Genomic DNA, 18538 nt, shown 5'->3' with positions numbered 1-18538 from the left:
CAATAAATTTAAGCCTCCTGTAATGTGAAAATCTGCACCTTGATGAAATCAAATCAGCAGCAGTGCCTATTTCAAATAACGACATGAGGCATGAGATGATAAAGAACAAAAACAGTTCAGCTCCTGTGAAAGTCAACAAACTAGCTTAGCTCAGTAAGTGTGAAGTTAAACAGAGAGCTGTATAAAATGAAACCAAAATTTGATGTCAACAGTCGATGCTGGTGCGATTTCATAAAGTACCATGAAAGTGTTAATCGATATGTCGCTGATAAACACACATTTTTTTGCAACAATTTCTTAAAATGTGGTTATAAAAACACTTGCGACAACATGTAGCGCAGACTGTTACGTAGCTTAGCCAAGATTTGATTGAACAAGAATTCAACTGCAACAGTTATTTCACATGACTAAATCAACTTAAAGTTAACTAGCTTAGCAGAACTCAGTGACTGCTTCGCTTGGTCAATCTAACTTAAATCTTATAATTATATGTATTAAACTGTTGTAGATATTTAATTCCAATGAACAAAGGACGGTGAACAGTCAAAACTGTGTATATTTTCGTAAATAAGCTAGTTTAAAGACACAAAAGCAGAAAATAACCCATTTTAATTGTATTTACGACATTTTCCCCTTGTATTTCACACACATATTAATATCTACTGTCATTATCATCTAAGACAGAGAGCGTGTTTCCATACGTTGGTGTAAAATAGAGGCATAACAAGCTTTCTATCTGTTTTTCCAGCCAGCCTGAAGTCTGTAAAACCTTTCCACTCACCTTAACAGTTTCTATATTCACTGCGCTCTGCCTTTGTAGAGCAGTGGCTTTATTTCACGTTTGCCAGAATTAGGTATCCTTAATTGGTGTAAAAATCTATGCCAGCCACACCTTCCCACAGGGGTTAAAGGAAAGGAAGTCAATCTCAAGCTGAAAGCACCGACCTTGCAGGCCAGTTTATCCACTAAGGCCACGATGGAGTTCTTGAAGAGGGTGGCTGCGGTCAGAGGTCGCTTGGTGACCTCGGTGATGCTCAGATGACCATCTGGCCACATCTCCTTCAGGACGGGGTTGGCACTGCGATAGAGAGAAAAAGAGGGCAAAGAGTGAAGTCAGGGTGTCACTAAGCAGGCTGGCAGAGGAGTGATGTGCAGACGGGGTGAAAGAGGGAAACTCATTTATACACTTAACCCAGTTACTGAACTGTCAGGAGCAAAGACAGGCAGAGGAGGCTGTGTTCGATACCTGTTGTACATGAGACGCTTGAAGTCTTGAAAGAGCATGTCCTTGTTTTTGTCCAAGAACCCCTCCACTGAATATCTGCAACAGACACAGAGGGAGGAAGTGAGAGGAGTCAGCAGCAAGTGACCAGATGTGAGCGCCGACGAGCACCAGGGGGTCAAACTGAGTGTCAGAAAAAGAGTCAACGAATCGAAATTACAAGCCCGACAGAAATGAACACAGTTCGAGCCGTCGCTGAAGGGGTCGCTATCATTCCCCGCTCGCCAGACTCCGGCCTCTGCTCCGAAACGATTCACAGTCCTTCAGGCCCGAGGATTAGAACAAACAGTCACGCCGCTTAGACGATTCACAAATTAGGAACGTGGTCAGATTCTCCCCCCCGCGGCTCACGTTTTGGATTTTTGTGTCCGTCTACAAACTAATCTGTCTGCCTTTTTTTTTTTTCTTCTTCTTTCCCTAAACTGGGGTTTTTTTTTTTTGCATCAGTGGGAGGTCACGGGCGCACTGTAAGGCACAGTTACATAAGCCGCCCGGCCCCGGGGTAAGAGCCCGCTGTAGTGTAAGCGTTGCCTCAAATAAACTTCCACCGCCCCGCTGTGTCACTCACACTGTAGCAACAACAGGCACATCCACACTGAGCTCTGCATTCAGAGTCTGACTTTGTACTGAAGTCTTGCCAAATAAATCTACTTAAAACGCCAAACGTAAAATAACTCATCGGAGATATTGCTCCTATGACGGCCATATTGTTGTTTATAATACAGAATGTGCGTTGTGTGTTTTATTGTTTACTGAGCCGGTTGAGGTTCTGGAGATAAGGTCAGGCAGATTAGTCCAGTGGTTCCGAGAGTGAAGATCAAGTGAGCGGTCCTGAGATGACAGTGGTTCCCAAACTTTTTCACATCAAGGACCCTCAGACTGGAAATAAGACTACGGACTTCCTTTTTATTTCCCAGAGCTGCCCGACAATCTGATGAGACAGTCTCTGGATCTTTGGGGCCGATGCAGATATTAGGGAGCAGAAAGCTCCAGAATACACATATTTTCTGGTGTGGTTGTCAAAACACTTTTGATAAAGACATGTAACGGACGCAGGATATATTACAGTAAACATAGATGCCATTTACAACAGCAATTATTACAACATCAGATAATGTCTAATGTCGGCCCAAGAATAGCTGTGATAGACTAATACCAGCCGACCGGACTTTAATATTTCGGGTTTCTTTTGTGTGAAATATTATAGATTTGACTTTTTTAGGGCTAATCATAACTGAACAAACAAGGGGGTTTGTAATGTCATGTTGTTCAGTTTATTCAATCATGAAAACAAAGAGAGTTTGACTAGTTATTTCTTTCAGATTTTTCTATTTTTTTGCAGTACATAATAACATACAATCGAAATACTCAGGAAAGTAAAGTACAGTACTCGAGTGAATGCATGTTTATTTTCCTCACACTCTCTCCCACATATTCTCTCTGCATCCATCCCTAACAAGCACACACACACACACACACACACACACAGCATGTCACATGTCATCTGCGTGGCCCTGTTAGTGACTGTGTCCTAGACTGTCACATCTGGAGGCAAAGAAGCAGAGCCCGGCTATGACAGATGTGTCCCCTTGGCTCATGGGCGCCGAGAACCACCTGACCTGATCCCAGGGAGCGAGACGGAGTGTGAAAGGAGGAGACAGAGCAGTCAGAGCACGCAATAACAAGCCACAACAGTCATTTACAAGGACAGGACAGGACAGGACGGTGCTGGGATGGGATGGGACGGACAGGAGAGGAGAGGAGAGGACATGCAGGCTCTCCAGGGGCACGAGGATGATTTAGAGGACGGCACAGTCGCATGTGTGAAGGTGGCATTGTTGTACAAGGTTAGAGGGAGCGCACACTGAGAGAGCCAGGTGACAAAGATGCGGGGCCTCTTGCAGTACAAAGCTGTGCAGTAAGAGATTATGATATATATCTTATGGCCACTCAAAGTGCTGCATGTGCAGGCTGAAGCACTACAGGGAATTAAAATGTGGATGGCGAGGAGAGCCAGGTGAGAGCTGCAAGCACGAAGGAGGCGAGAGAAAAAAAAGAAAAAAAAAAGAGGGAAACGGGATGAGGAGGAGGGAGCAAAGTAGGTCAAAGCCTGTGATAGTGGTGGTTCAGTGAGAGCGGAGGGAGGGGCGGCCGGTGACGAGGGTATATTTAGCCGGTGTAAGGATAGACTCGGATGGGGCAGGATGTGACAGGGGGTGATGATGATGGGGGGCCAGCGCCACCAGGAAGCAGCAGACGAGGGGCGACAGCTCAGCTGGAGCAGCTCTGATGCGGCCCTGAGACGAGCCAGTCAGGCTGACGGGGACGTGCAGGGGACAGGGACAGCCGTCTGTCATTACCAACTGCAGGTCTGTCACACATGCTCTTATCCAGCCCCGTCATGTTAACGCTGGCAGCGGCGGAGGGCAACAACACGCATTAACTCGAGCACTGCCCTGACAGTCCCTGGAAACATAGAAATATACTCATTTCTATATGACACGGTCGCTAGACGCACCAACACCAACTATCACCTGGCGTCTGTTTTCAGCACGAAAGGGAAGAATTGGTAGTCGAATGTTTTTATTGGCTTCAGTTCATATAAAAATAAACATGACATCCAGGTGGACACGTTAATTCACACCTCTTTTGTGGCACGATTCAAGTTTGAAAGAGTAAAAAAGAATATTAAAAAGTAGCCCGTGTAACACTGTCACGCTACTTTTCTACTGCTGTCTGTTTCCCGATGAGTTCATGACGTTGAACGTTACACACAAACTCATCGACTGGCAGCAGGGAAAAGAGTTAATCACCTGTTTCTGGTGGGTTTACCTACATTTAAGCGTTAATTTTGGTGTAATATTTTATAAATAAGCAACAACAAACAAAAATGAAACAAATATACATAATTACAGATGTTTATAATACTGTATTTTTTTTTTACCTGTACTGTATTTGTTACTGTTACTGCATTTTATTCTCCTTTTTGTTTTTCTTTGATTTTCTTCTTCCTACTTTTAACATTTACAGAGCCTCCCGTGGGCCGGTGTTGTATGTTAGCATCTTGCCATCGACACTAAACTAATGTTACTATCTATGTCCATGTGAAATAAGTAAACTAGGCTTTCTGACCAAAACAACCAGTTCATGAATTGAACATTTACGCTTACACACTTTTACTTGTGTGTCATTTTCCAATCAGGACTCTTACTTGTAATGGAGTATTTCATTAAAGTGGTGCTTTCTAAATCCGTCCTCTGCCGCTGAGCGTTGCCAAGCGGAGGGCGGTCGTGGAGAGCGAACACAGTCTGATTGTCTGTGTGAGCTGTCTTGAGCTGCAGACACGGGTGTAATTGCTGTGTGTTTCCCCGTGTGTTCGACATCGTGTTAGCCTGGATTTCCCAGAGTCAAAAACCTCAGTAAACCCTACTCCACTTCTCCTTGATTGCTGCTGCGGCCGCGTCTCACAGAGCCAAAATCATCTCATCAGCTGGACGCACCACCCTCCTCCTCCTCCTCCTCCTCCTCCTCCTCCTCCTTTCGTGTTCCCTTGACATATTAATGTCCTTCGCCTCCCTTGATTGAGAGCAGTACACGTGAGCGGAGGGGATCTTCTGGAACCAAAGCCATGACGGGTGACTGCTGGCCAGGCGCCTCATCTGGCCGCTGTGACGTGGCCGTTAAATCCAGGGAACACATTAAGGAAGTGGAGCAGCGGTGGAGGAGGAAACTGAACAAACAGATCTCAGGCGGTGAATCACAAACCAAAGATTATTGTGCTTTCAGAATAGAGATAAAAGATAAAAAGCCCTAATGTGCAAGGATCCGTTACATTTGATTTATACTAAAATGAATCCCACAAATTCTGCTCTCGAGTCTCCTTCCTCTCCTCAGAACAAACAGCTCGGCCTTTTTTTTTTTTTGTCCGTCTGAACCTGAACAAGTGTTTTGTTTTGAACGTCCGAGGCAGTTTTTGTCTGCTGAATAAATGTTTGCCGGAAAATAACAATCAGCTTCGGCGTTGCATTCAAAACTCTGTCACATAAATAACAAACCCAAGCACTTAAAGAGACGAATAGCAAACATCTTTTCTGAGTTTCTGTTCAAATCTGGCCCGGCCCGACGGCTCCAGGTATCGTATCCAGGCTCTAGTCTCTACTGTGATCATCTCACAAGAACAAAAACTACAAAATGATCGCCAACACGCACAATTTTTACAGATATAGAGCCGAGACAAGTGATAAAAACACACGTTCCTTTTGTTGGAAAGATCAACGACTTATTTTTCATTGGGAAAATTAGATTTGAGTCTCAGATCAGATTTTTCCCACAACATGAGTCGTGTGCAGGAGATCTTCTCCTGCGTCTCTGTCGATCCAGGTGTGCTCTGTTAATTCTAACAATAAAATAACTTTATTCCATTTGTATGTACGATATCTAGATGATGTCAAATCTGAGTGCCTCTTGTTGTTACTGCAAACCAAATGGATTCGACACGAGCCATCGAGAGAAGCGAAGAAGCGAGAACACAGCAAGAGCCGTAAAAAGATGAAGCGGATCAAGTCACGGCGGCGCTGAGCCACGTTGATTCTGTGAAACAATTCGTTTTCACGAGGCAACAGCTGTGAAGTCGACGCGGATAACAGCGTTTCCTCTCCCTGCCTCGACAATCACACGTGTGTTTGTGCTCATTGGTGTCCGGCTGTGTTGGCGAATGCACTTGATGTGTGCATGTGAGGAGCCTCTTCATGTGTTTTCTCACGGATTAAAGGTACAGTACATGTATCAGCTCACATGTCTGCATGTGTTGTGGCGACATTCAGCATCTACATTTCTGAGATTTCTATAGTTTAAAATTGTTCAAGTGCTGTAAATTATTTGATACGAGATGCTGTGTTTGATATTTGCAGCCTCTGGGAATATAATGTGAGATGCAAGATCATAATTCTCATTATAAACCCATCATCAAGCTTTTATACGTTAATAACCACAATTTACTGATCAGTAAAGCTGTCACTTTGAGCTGAAATGCCTTTTAATAGGATTACTGTATGTGGCTTACACTTACGAACTCTGCACAACATCAGGTCACATTTTTCAGCCACAGTCTGGCCGAACCCGACAACCCCCACCGACACAGTGCGTAAAGAGAAGTGTTGAGCGAACTCACGTGACGTCTCCGGCGTAGTGACGAATACGGAAGTGTTTCTGGAAGTCCATGGTTTTGTCCGTGGGGCTGAGCTAGAAATGAGGTGGGAGACACAGTGAGTGAAACGTGAAACAATAAACTGTTTTCTTATTAAATCTCATTAAATTCAGTGTCCAGGGGTCAGATTTTAGAGGAGGGCATCTGGAGTCTCTCATGATGTCTGACAGACTTTTAAAAGCAAAAAACCTGGAGAAACTCTGCCCTCTACTGACTGAAAGGCAGAACTGCGCCTGCGTTATGGTCAGTTTTAAAGGTTAAACTCAATTATAGATGGACCTTTTGTTCTGGCTTGGTAACATCAAGTCAGAAATATAACCGAAAACTAAAAAAAAAAAAAGCCTTTTAATTATCAGTTAGTATTTATTATCTTAGTAAGCAAATTGATGACAACTCATTGAACATTACGCATGAAGCATTTCTGAGGAAACTGCTTCACCAGAGGGTGTAAAGCGATCGCCTACACTGTTTTTCTGCTTGTGTGTCTCTTTTGCTCAAACCTAAAAATGAAAAGTTTAAAACAACATTCACTTTGGCACTTGTCATGGTGTATATTCAAATAACCACTTCCTACGTTTTTCAGAGATCCTGTTTTAAATGTTTTTTTTTATGTCTGGATGCTATTTCCTGCTGTCACCTTGCGGGAGGTGTAGTGGGGGTGCTGGGCCAGTTTGGTGTCCATGCTGTCCAGGCAGACTGTGTCGGTGACGTTCCCCCCGGTGAGGCAGGCTTCGTCCAGGATGGAGATGATGCCTTTGTGTGGCTGCTCCACGAGGTCCACGATGATCTGGTTGTTGAAGTAGTCGATCTGAGGAACAAACAGCAGGATTGTCAGACGAGATGATGATGGAGTTTGTGCTTCTGTGTGACTCGAGCTGTTCGAGCTCGTGACAAACTCGCTTTTGTGTCAAAAATCTATTCAAGGAGTCTCATAAATTAGTCTTCCGAGGCAACGTTTGAGAGAAATTGAGAGAAAATATTGTTCAGAAATTGCATTTATTGGTAACATAGCCTTTCCTGCCAGTGTGTTCAGCAACTAAAACAGTTTGAATAATGTTAGGGAAGACTTGCGATCATGGTTTGTCAATTTCTCCACAATTCAACTCATTAGGGATGAACAATATGGAGTTTTTTCAGCTTTTCACTGATAATCATCTGCTTCTCATGGCCGACACCAAAAAGACATTTTGAAAAGAAGTAAATGCAATCATTTTCTTCTTCTTCTTTGTTTTTTGACCGATCACAAACCAACTTTTAAAGTGTCGACTGCATCGAGCTGTAATTTCACCAATACCAATAAACAGTCATTAAATAATTATACCTTTTCTGATCATTTATCAGCCAGATATATATTGTGCATCCCTTGTTGTCACTACACTCAACATGAACATCAGACTACTGACTGAACATCAACTGCAAAAGCAGCTGAGTAACAATTCTAGACTGATTCTATATGTGTGTGTTTTTCTGTGTGACGCAACGCCTCCTGCGTGCTGCAGGTGTGTGTGTGTGTGTGTGTGTGCGTGCGTGTGTGCGCGCGCGCCTCACATGTTGCCAGGTGATGCCCTCTCTCTGGTATTCTCCCTGCTCCTGTCTGAGGATCAGCTCGATGAAGAGCTGCTGCAGCTTCTCGTTGCAGTAGTTGATGCAGAACTGTTCAAAACTGTCAAAACAACAGAGGAACAAACACTTGAGCAACGCAGTCGACAATGACTCGTTTCTTTCCAGTTACACAGGAGAGCGACAGCGGACGCCCCGACCTGTTGTTGTCAAAGATCTCGAAGCCGTAGATGTCCAGCACGCCGATGACTGTGTTTTTCCCGTGAAGCATCGGGTTGTAGTCTTTGACTTCAATGACGCCGTTGATGCGGCTCACGATCCAGCCAAAAAGCCTCTCATAAAGAGCCTACAGCAGGGAGATAAGTGGAGATGCAGGAGTTAGTCAACTCCTCTGTGGATCAATCGAAAGAAAACAAGTAACACTGTCAAACATTTGCTGGTTCCAGCTTCTTAAATGTGAGGATTTGCTGGTTTTCTTTGATAAATATGACATTAAATAAAGAGTTTTTGGAGGTTTTGGACGTTTGGTTGGACAAAATAAACAATTTGAAGACGTCACTTTAGGTTCTGGGTTAGTGTGATGAGCATTTCTTGACGTGCAGTATAAGAGACTAAACGATTCATTGAGAAGAGAGTCTGCAGTCTGCAGAATGAAAATAATCGTTAGTTGCAGCCCTGGAAATTAAAGCGGGTGTGTTCAACAGAGCCAGAAATTAAAATAGCGTGATGGCTGTGAAAAGCAGATAAAAGAAAAGCATGTTACAGTGATGATGTTTCTAATCCTCAACAATGAATCATCCTCACAAACTAATGTGTCTAAAGGAGGCGGGTCGTAACAGCACCTTGGCGAAAGCGTCCCGACCGAAGCAGGCGTCCTGCTCCGAGTGCCCCTTCTCGATGACCTCGCCGCCCCCGGTGGCCACGGTGCGGTACAGCAGGCTCTTACTGACGCTCTCTGGCTCTGTGGCCGTCAGCTCAGAGATGTGGCTGATGGCCTCCAGTCCCACAATCTGAACGCTCTCACCGTCACTCTCAAACTGCATGTTACCCTGAAAAGTAAGACCATTCGCAGCTCAGTATAGAGAAGGATCCCCGGTGACGAGGGTGAGAATATATTCACGTTTTGAATACGACAACGTATGCATCAACTTTTCCTCTATTTAGAAATCCATCCTCTAAACTCACCAGCAGCAGAATGGTGGCCAGGATCTTGTATATTGAGCTGATCTCCTCCTCTGAGAAGCCAATCACTGTGAGGGCACTCATCACTGCTTTGTGGCTGGTTCGATCATTGTTGGTGGTCTACAGAGAGAAAAACAAGGATTTTGCATTAAAGAAATGTTTTCCATGAGGCCAAGTTCTTCCTTATCATTAAAGTGAGGAGCTCACGGAGATTGCAGCGCCCTCTTTGGTGTACGTATAGACCGCAGGATCGTTCTGTAGATGAAATGACTCCAGCATCTCGTTTGAGCCTCCGCGCAGCAACTGTTAAAACACACAGCACATACACAAGTTCAGATCCAGCATCATCATATCATCGATCATGTAGGAGCCACTGGAGTGAAGCTCACCTGGTAAAACGAGTGGAAGTTCCTCTCCCCGTCCTGCTGGTGGACCACCCTGGACTTGAACAGGAGAACAGATTATGGCAGTGAGCCAGGCATCCGCTACAGTGAAGATTCAAGCTTACAACAAGGTGCAAATAACGTCTTTTCAAATCAATTTTGGATGTCAAGGCTGCCAAAAACTTGGATTGCATTGGACTGGGATGGAGCCATTTCATGTTTTTAAAAACAAGTCCCCATCTACTTGTTTAAAACTTCAACACCTTTCAGTCGGCATGGAGGTGAGTAGATAATGCGTGAAGTTTTATTTTTTATTTCCAGCTGAATAACTCTAGTTAATTCTCAGAGAGGTCAGAGATTTTGTATTTTCTTTACTTAAACACAAAGTCAGTGAGGTACAAAGTATTAAGAGACACAGTGTTAGTGTGTACGTGTATTTAAATCAGACAAGTAACAAAAAACAATTCAGTTAAAACAGGAACCAACAGAAGCTGAAAGGTTTATCATCATGGATTTAAAGTCACAAAATGGCATAAAAGTGTTAATGTTCCAGGTCCAGGTTAGAGCTCCAGGCGACACAGCATGAAACTAAAAGTAAATCTTCCAAGTTCAGTACAAACTTGCCCAGAAGAACGATCTATCAAAGCTGTTTTATGTGATGAAAACTCCCAGATATGAGCCTTTCTGACTTACAACTGCCAAAGACCACCCAACTTTTTCCTACAGGGAGCAATGATGAGCGCTATGAGCATCGACGGTAATAAACCTGGAGGCACCATGATGAACAGCATCAACAGACAATAAACACAGTTCTAAAGAGGTCAAAGGAAGTTTTCTAGTCCAAAAGAAAAAAAGACTGAAGTGCTACATGTCACAGCGGCCACTTCCATGTGTCAAAGTCAGATTTGTCCCTGGCAGGTGTCAGATGAATCAGATTCGCACTCAAAATGTCTAAAAGTTGCCCTGTGAGGTCAAGATGGAAGCACGAAAAAACCCATGACCACATGTCAACATCACTACACGCTGGTTTACCAACAGCGTTCAAGTATTAACAATTTGTTTGTTTGTTTCCTCGGAGACAAACACACACATACACACACACACACACACTGACCGACCTGATCACCAGGTGTGAGACTCCAGCAGTGCTGATGAGAGAACATGACGGCCGAGGAGCGGCGTGGTTAATTTCTTGCCCTCTGAAAATGAATCCCGACGCCATCATTCACACCGGCTCTGAGTGCCAGACGGTTGTTTAACGGAGCGGATAAATACGGCAGCATCGAGTTTGCCCCCAGGTGAGCCATTCATTAACACGCAGCCGCTCCAGCACCGGCTTCACAGTCACATCTATTCGTGGATGTTCCCTCACGCCTCTTTGTCATCACCTCATGAAACATTCATGTTCATGGAGAGAAAGATGTAATTTAAAAACTAAATGAGCAGAACTTTTTTCCCCCTACTTTCCTGCAGAGTTGAGGTCACTGTGACTCAATAGAGCGTATAACTCCTTTGTTTTTGTGTCTGCAGTGGAAGCTGCTCCATCATCCTCCCCTCCATCCTCCTCCCCTCCATCATCCTCCCCTCCATCCTCCTCCCCTCCATCCTCCCCTCCATCCAATCCTCCCCTCCATCCTCCCCTCCCCGCCATCATCCTCCCCTCCATCCTCCTCCCTCCCCTCCATCCTCCTCGCCATCCTCCTCCCCTCCATCCTCCCCTCCATCATCCTCACCTCCATCATCCTCCCCTCCATCCTCCCCTCCATCATCCTCCCCTCCATCCTCCTCCCCTCCATCCTCCCCTCCATCATCCTCCCCTCCATCCTCCCCTCCATCCTCCTCCCCTCCATCCTCCCCTCCATCCTCCTCCCCTCCATCCTCCTCCTCTCCATCCTCACCTTCTCCAGCAGGTAGTTGTTGATGTGTCCCCCGGTGGGATCGCCGTTGAAGTTGAAGTTGATGTCCATGTATTTGCCGAAGCGGCTGGAGTTGTCGTTGCGATTCGTCTTGGCGTTCCCGAAGGCCTCCAGCACGCAGTTGGACTTGAGCAGCACATTCTTCACACTTGATTTATCGCATCACGGCGACCATCGACAGAAACGTCACAGAGAGAAGAAGAAAAAGAAAAAAAAAAGCCATCAGGGACGTGGAAATAGAGTCAGACGAGAGGAGGACAGAGAGATGATTCATGGTAACGTCCATATATTCTCATGAATCATTTATTTATTCGTCAAAACCCAAACTGGATTTACATTTTGCAGCGTCCTCATGTTAAACAGGAGGCGCGACTCACCTCTCGACCTCGGCCCTCTGGCTCGGGTTTGTGATGGCTGCTATGTACTGCATGATGTATTTACTGGCTTCTGTCTTTCCTGCCCCACTTTCACCTGAAATAACAAAACACAGACATCACAACACTGACGACGGATCAGGACAGACGCATATCATGCAAGATTTAGCCTCTTCACTTTGTATTTACTTGCATGGATAATCTGATCATCTACGGGTGCCTGAATCTAATTAAGATATTATTTTATTTTATTTAGTTTCTGTCGATAATGCAAAATGAATGGGGATGCACACATGTATATATTGTACTCAACGGAATTACAAAATAAGGATACAAAAAAATTTACTGCGTTCTTGTAAAACTAGAGAAAAATATGTTATTAGATTACAGATAGTAAGTAAGTAAGTAATCCTACTGATGTTTCTCTGCTATTGTCTTTATTTGTCTTTTATGTTTGGTTTTGAGGCGATCCAGTGACAGAAAGTAATCAAGTTACATTACTTTAAATATTGTTATACTTTACTTAGTGACTGCATCAGAACACAGTTTTAAAGTAACTAATTCCACCCTGATTGTATTTGTATAATTTCAATTTCTTATCTTTTGATTATATTGTTATTTGTTGCTATTGTTAAGTGTTGATTGTTAAATTGAACTGTCGTTTAGATGCTGTGACACATACATTTCCCTATATGTGAAACTAATAAAGGAATTCTGATTCTGATTCTTAAGACTGTGGATCTATGTTACGTACGTACGTTACCTTTGAGCCACACTGCGGTGGGTGGGTCCTGACTGCACTTATATAAAGACCAAACATGTCGACAGCCAGCGAGCTCGCTGAGTACAAACTTCCATGTCTCCCAGAAGATGTCAGGTGTCTGTCAACCTCAGCTAATGCTAAATTTGAGACCAGCTTAATGCTAACATAACGCTTCAAATGTTAGTGTGTTGCACGAGCTTAACATCTGAGATCATGCTGACTGTGAGCGGCGCTTGTTGTTAAATGAAGAGGCTAAATGTTGCAATTAACAGAGCAATTCAAACCTTTTTTCTATCCATTTTAAATCCTTCGAGCAGTTTGTAATCGTGTGTAATCAGCATTAATTCAAATCAAACATAATTCCCCACGCCAGAGAATCAAGAAGTGGCTGTTTGTAATCCAGTTTGATTTGTAAATTGTGGTAAAAGTGTCACCTGCAGGCTACAGAGAGCCGTCCAGCAGCCTCAGGCTGTACACAGCAGCAGTTCATACTCTGCAGGGCTGTGACTCATGAGGTCTGAGGTTTCAAGAGCATGACAGAAAGAGACAAACCTGATATGACGATGCAGGTATCTTTGGCACGTCTCTTCATGGCCTTGTAGGCAGCATCGGAGACCGCGTACAGGTGAGGAGGGTTCTCGTACAGCTCCCGGCCTCGGTACGCATCAATGGTCTCTTTGCCGTAGATGTCCATCTCTCTGTACGGGTTGACGGAGACGACTACCTCTCCGATGAAGGTGTAGATACGACCCTTCTCAAACCTGTCGAGACAGAAGATGGCGTGTGTCACATATGTGGACAGGAATCATGTATACTGTGTGTGTGTAGACATGTGGAGATGTTAAATGCATGTGTGAGCGTCAGCCCAGTCACGATATGAGCCACGCGACGTTCACATTACATGTTTATGGCCTGACTTTAACAATGAGAGGTGGAGGGGATGGTGGTGGAGTTACAGGAGAGGATGGCAAGCCAGAGACGGCAGTTCAAGACTGCGTTTCAACATTTCTAAGAGTGAAACCGCTGGATATTTAAAAAGGAGACCTCTGGACAATGTCAAGCTCGGTTTATGGCATCAGAAAACAAAAATCAGGACAGCTACAGTTGTGTTTGTGGCGACAAAAAATAGGTATTTTAAGCTACATCATGATGTTTTCCTAACTCTCACTGAGCGGTATTCGTCTCTGAACCTAACCAGATTACAGGTATGACATAAGATAGACACTGAACCTCAAGAGCAACATAAAGAAATGTGAACTTTCAACAGATAAATGGTTTGCAGAGACATATTTTACCAATATTTATTCTGACATTTGGGTCAGTTCAATCATTCGTTCAAGGGGGGCAAAGAGACGTCACCATAATTCAGGAAATGAAGTGTCTCATACTCAAAGTTTCCTGTTGAAGACTCCCCAGACAACACTGAGCCCACCTGTGTGGAAAACGGCCCGTAATGGCTTCTCATTTGGAAAAGATCCCACCTGTGTTTAGCCTCATCTACACAATGACGTTTTCACGCCAACCTCGAGCTGAAAGTTCCACAGAAGATCATGCACTTTATGTCATATGTGGCTGACAGGAAGTGACACAAGTGTGTGTGTACACCGAAAGCAGGAAATGAAACTTCTGTGGTTCAAAGGGCGCGTCACGGCCTTGTGAAACCTCGTGAGGGTTTCTGTAGCTGGGAGGGGGGAGAGCTGGCGTGTCAGAAGGGTTAATGGAGCTTCATGTAATGTTGCGTGTTTGAGTTTACAGACAGTCAGTGTTGTAAGAGGGCTGGTGACTGAGCAAAGGTTGGGTCATCGCGTCCACCGATAAACAATTTCAGTAGCTCGAATGCGATTAAGACACGTTGCCTTCTTGTTGCAGCATTTATAGAAGGAATCCAGAATACTGATTTGAAGTCACGCAGGTTATCTAACAGGTGTTTGTGTTCAGGATGTCATCAGTCACTGAGAGAAGATGAAGACTAGAGCAACAATATCAATAATAAAAGACAGCGATAAACCAACAAGTGCAATCATTAGATGTCCAGGAGGAAAGTAACTCAGTACATTTACTCACTTTGCCCAGTTAAAGTACAATTTTCAGCTGTGTATACTCTTAATGTTTGTTCTTTTAAAAAAAAATCTGATTGCAGATCAAGTAATTTAATTGAAAAATACACTATTTTGGCTCTGATGCAGCATTTACTAAACTCATCAAACAGATGTAGTCAGCTGAGAGCACATTAATTCTCTACAAAATGTGGAGAAGAGGCATAAAGGGGCGGAAAATGGAAATACTCAAGTAAAGTACAAATACTTTAACATTGCACTTGAGTTTCTATCACGATTGCAAACAGTAGTTACCAGTATTGAAATAATACTTAATTAAAAGTACCCTGAGATATTATCAATGGCAGATATTGAATCAAATGTTACGTTTTTTGTCTGTATGTCGGGTTTCCATTGGCCTGCTAATGATCAGAGGAGGATGAAAGGTTTAGATATTAATCCTCAGGCTTTGATTATGATTTTAAAAGTAACTGACTAGATTACATAGTGTCCAAATAAAATTACAGACTGTAATGTACTCAGTTACATCCCATTCCTGGAATCATCGCATGAGTGAAAGTGAAACATGAAACATGAAAAAGTGAAATGTGAAGCAGGGTGTTGCTCAAACTACCATCCTGTATGTAAGTGGGCATCTTCCTTCATGAACTCATACACAAACCTGAACATTGCTTTTATGTCATTTTAACTTCTAACTGCACTGAAGGTGTGTATATTAAATTATTCCTCCATTGATAATCCTCTAATAACTCAAATCATAAACTTTCTGATTATTATCCTATTACTGGTCCTGTTGTCTTTAGTCTGTGTGCAGCTGAACTTTTTTTATTAGTCAGATCCAGCCTTGAGTTCAGGTTCAGTGAAGAGGAAGTGTGCAGGAGGATCCCGTCATCTGAATTACAACACATACGCTGATGGTTATGGCTGCATCCGAGTCGCAGAGAGGCTATTTATATATTTCATTTACAACTGGCTTAAATCAACCCTGAGAGCAGGAATATTGGCCGAGCACCGATGCAGCAAATTGCAGGTTTTCCTCTGAGTCAGAGTCGGATTTGGTGCCAAATAAATAAAATAGAGAAGCCGCCTCAGTCACCTTCCTGGTAATACACTGACCAATCAGGCGAGAGGAGTCTTGGACCATGATCGGAGCTAAAGGGAACTAAAACAGCGAGAAACCTTTATTGCCTGCAGTAAATATTGCATTAAAAGTGTCAGTTCCAGCACTTAAATTGACGAAAACATCAGTTTCCAATCAAGTTTTGATCTCTGGAAGAAACTCAAGAAAAGGTTTTCTCTGTCCACAAGCCTCCAGGCATATATGTTCATAAGTCTTAGAGACATCCTGCCCAACAGGAGAGGAACATACTCATCCTGGCAGCAGTGATGATCACCGGAAAGGGAAAAAAAAAACTGTGCAAGGGCAAAAATAGAAAATGCAAACAAAGAACTTTTGGAAATGCAAACAGCTGAACTCGAAAGAAAAAAGTTACGACAACCATCAAAGCAGCACGAACTTCGCAACGCGCTTAAGCTTTTCAAACCTGACAAGTCTGATCAAGCTGTGTGAGGAAACTCTACATACATTATTTTGCCAAGCGGTGATGACAGGCGAACGCTGAGCCGGTGCAAGCATGTGAAAAATGCTAATCTGGAGCCCATCTGCTTCGCACACGTCAGCTGAGAAAGTGTGACTTAGTTTCCTGTAAATTCAGGAGCTTCTTCTGATATTGTTTGACATTTTCGGTGCCTCTGCTGATCCCGAGGTGACGGGAAAGTGTGCGACTTCTCACAGTTTGAACCGAGGACACGATGCCCCAGTGAAAAAGTCACCAAGGAAGTGAGGAAATGAGCAACAAAAAACAAAAAACAAAAAAAACACTGTGTGGATTTGGAGACAAAGAGCAATATCCTGAAGGGTTTACACAGCTGAAGAGCGGAAAGGTCAAACAACAGAAACAAGCTACATCTACATATTGAGTCAGACAGGTTTGGTGAGGCTAGCTCTTATTGGTGGTGTGCCATGCGCCTCATTTGGCTCGCTTGACAGCCAGCGTTTAGTGTGGTTACAAAGAGATCAGCCACAGTTTTGTATCTGAACCCCCCCGGGGGTGAAGAGGAGAGGCTGGGTAAGCAACAGGTTGCGCCGTATATTTCAAGTTTATGAGCCTCTTACTTTAAAGAAGTCACCAGCTTCGTGTCAGAGACAGTTTTATAACTGTGTAAATGTCAGAGACTCTTAGATCTATCACATAAACCTTCATTTAAACGTGTTTCATCGCAGAATCGTGTGGTTTTCCTTCACAGATCAGGTCTGTATGAACCATCTGCATCTCTGCCACCCAGCTGCTTCCACCCTCGTCCCCTCCCTTCCTCCTCTCTAACTGTCTGTCAGGCCTTACCTCAGCTTCAGATTCTCCATAAACTGCTCCATCGTCACCTCATCCAGGAGCACAAAGTCTGACTTCCCGAACTCCAGGCCCTCCAGCTCCGCCATCCCTGCCCCGTTGTTCGCCAACCACACTGAATATGAATATTAAAAAAAAAAAAGAAAAAAAAACGGACAAGACGCAGAGGAACAGAAAGCAGCTTAAGGAAGAAGAAAGAGAAGTATGGTTGACTAGTAGACGGTCTGCTGTGGGCGGGGAAAGCTCTCCAGTGGAGTTTTAGGGTGTGCTTAGTAAAGTCACAGAAAGCTGTGGTCTACAAGCTGCAGCACGTCATCCTGTCAGTCAGCCCATGCCCTCACGCAGATCTGTATAAATAGCAGGAGGCTATCTTTAAAAGCTCACACCACTTCTGCATCCTCCTCCGTCTCTCTCTTCCTGCCACAAGGCCTCCAAAATTTCAAAACTGTCACTTAGAGCGCGATTCTCACTACCAGACTTAACCTTCTTGTTTTGTTTTGTTTTTTTTTTTTTAATTTTGCCTTTCTTTTTCTTCCCCAGAAAAAAGAAAGCACATACTGACACACTGCAAGGCAAGAGCAGTTAACTTTGCAAATTTAAGGAGGGTGGAAAATGGCCTTTATCTCCTGGGAAGGATCGTGGCATTTCCTTTCTTAACTTGGCATTGGCAGCGCAGTGTGTCCCTGAGGGGTTTTTCTTTCTTTTTTTTTCATGAAGCCAGAGGTTCCCATCTCACAGGCAGAGCCAAGCCGCGACTTGAGAAAACTCAGGAGCCAAAAGCGTTAGCAGCGCTCTGTGTCATGTTTAGGTGTGTGTGATTAAGTTGAGTTTACTGGAAAGCTTACTGAGGCTGAGATGATTGATTTCCAAACCCCCTTCTCACAGCACTTTTTAAGTGAATTGTGAACCTTTTATCAAGTAATTTTCAAGGTAGTTTCTATTTTTCACTCATTTTGGCCCCCAGTCATGATGAGATGATAATTCATTCTTAATTTTCTGTTTGTCCAAATGTAAGTTTCTCATAGTTCTGCGGGAATTAGTCCTAAAACTGGAAATAAGAGCATCTGTTTGCACTCCTGATTCCCTCAATTTATAAAGCTTTAACGTGTTTTTTAAAAAGGCGGCTGCTAATGAGTTGTTTGTAAAAAGACAGCCGGGTGAAAAGATAACAAGCGAGCTCTAATGACCAGGCACAAATCCAAAATCACAAAGGGAGGCAACAAAAGCAGTTCAGGGTAATTTCCAAAAAACAAGAACAGAAACGTAAAATAAATATTGAATTGTGAGGGCTCGGAGAACAAAAACCAGGAACAGTGAATACACAGGATGAGTAGACAGAAAGATGGCGAGAGAAGCAAAACGCAGAAGTGACACAAGAAAGAAAACTCGACAAACCGACAGAGTGAA

The 18538-nt window shown here is 43.7% G+C and overlaps 1 protein-coding gene across 1 annotated transcript in view; it reads right to left on the bottom strand.

Annotated features, from left to right (window-relative positions):
• myo1g (myosin IG) overlaps positions 1–17507 on the bottom strand; it is a 42637-nt gene extending 25130 nt beyond the window's left edge. Inside the window, exons 1-14 of the mRNA XM_037092930.1 lie at positions 17126–17507; positions 13219–13427; positions 11907–12000; positions 11512–11677; positions 9620–9673; positions 9438–9533; positions 9234–9350; positions 8891–9097; positions 8249–8394; positions 8037–8151; positions 7126–7296; positions 6453–6523; positions 1247–1321; positions 946–1078 (exon numbers count right to left, since the gene is read on the bottom strand). Of these exons, the coding sequence (XP_036948825.1) occupies positions 946–1078; positions 1247–1321; positions 6453–6523; positions 7126–7296; positions 8037–8151; positions 8249–8394; positions 8891–9097; positions 9234–9350; positions 9438–9533; positions 9620–9673; positions 11512–11677; positions 11907–12000; positions 13219–13427; positions 17126–17220 (1749 nt within the window). The 5' untranslated portion in view covers positions 17221–17507. The remainder of the gene's footprint in view (positions 1–945; positions 1079–1246; positions 1322–6452; positions 6524–7125; positions 7297–8036; positions 8152–8248; positions 8395–8890; positions 9098–9233; positions 9351–9437; positions 9534–9619; positions 9674–11511; positions 11678–11906; positions 12001–13218; positions 13428–17125) is intronic.
• Positions 17508–18538: the final 1031 nt, after the last annotated feature.

This window comes from Acanthopagrus latus, chromosome 3 (genome assembly GCF_904848185.1).
Source record: "Acanthopagrus latus isolate v.2019 chromosome 3, fAcaLat1.1, whole genome shotgun sequence".
Taxonomy (NCBI): Eukaryota; Metazoa; Chordata; class Actinopteri; order Spariformes; family Sparidae; genus Acanthopagrus; species Acanthopagrus latus.
This window is presented reverse-complemented; position numbering and strand designations above follow the sequence as displayed.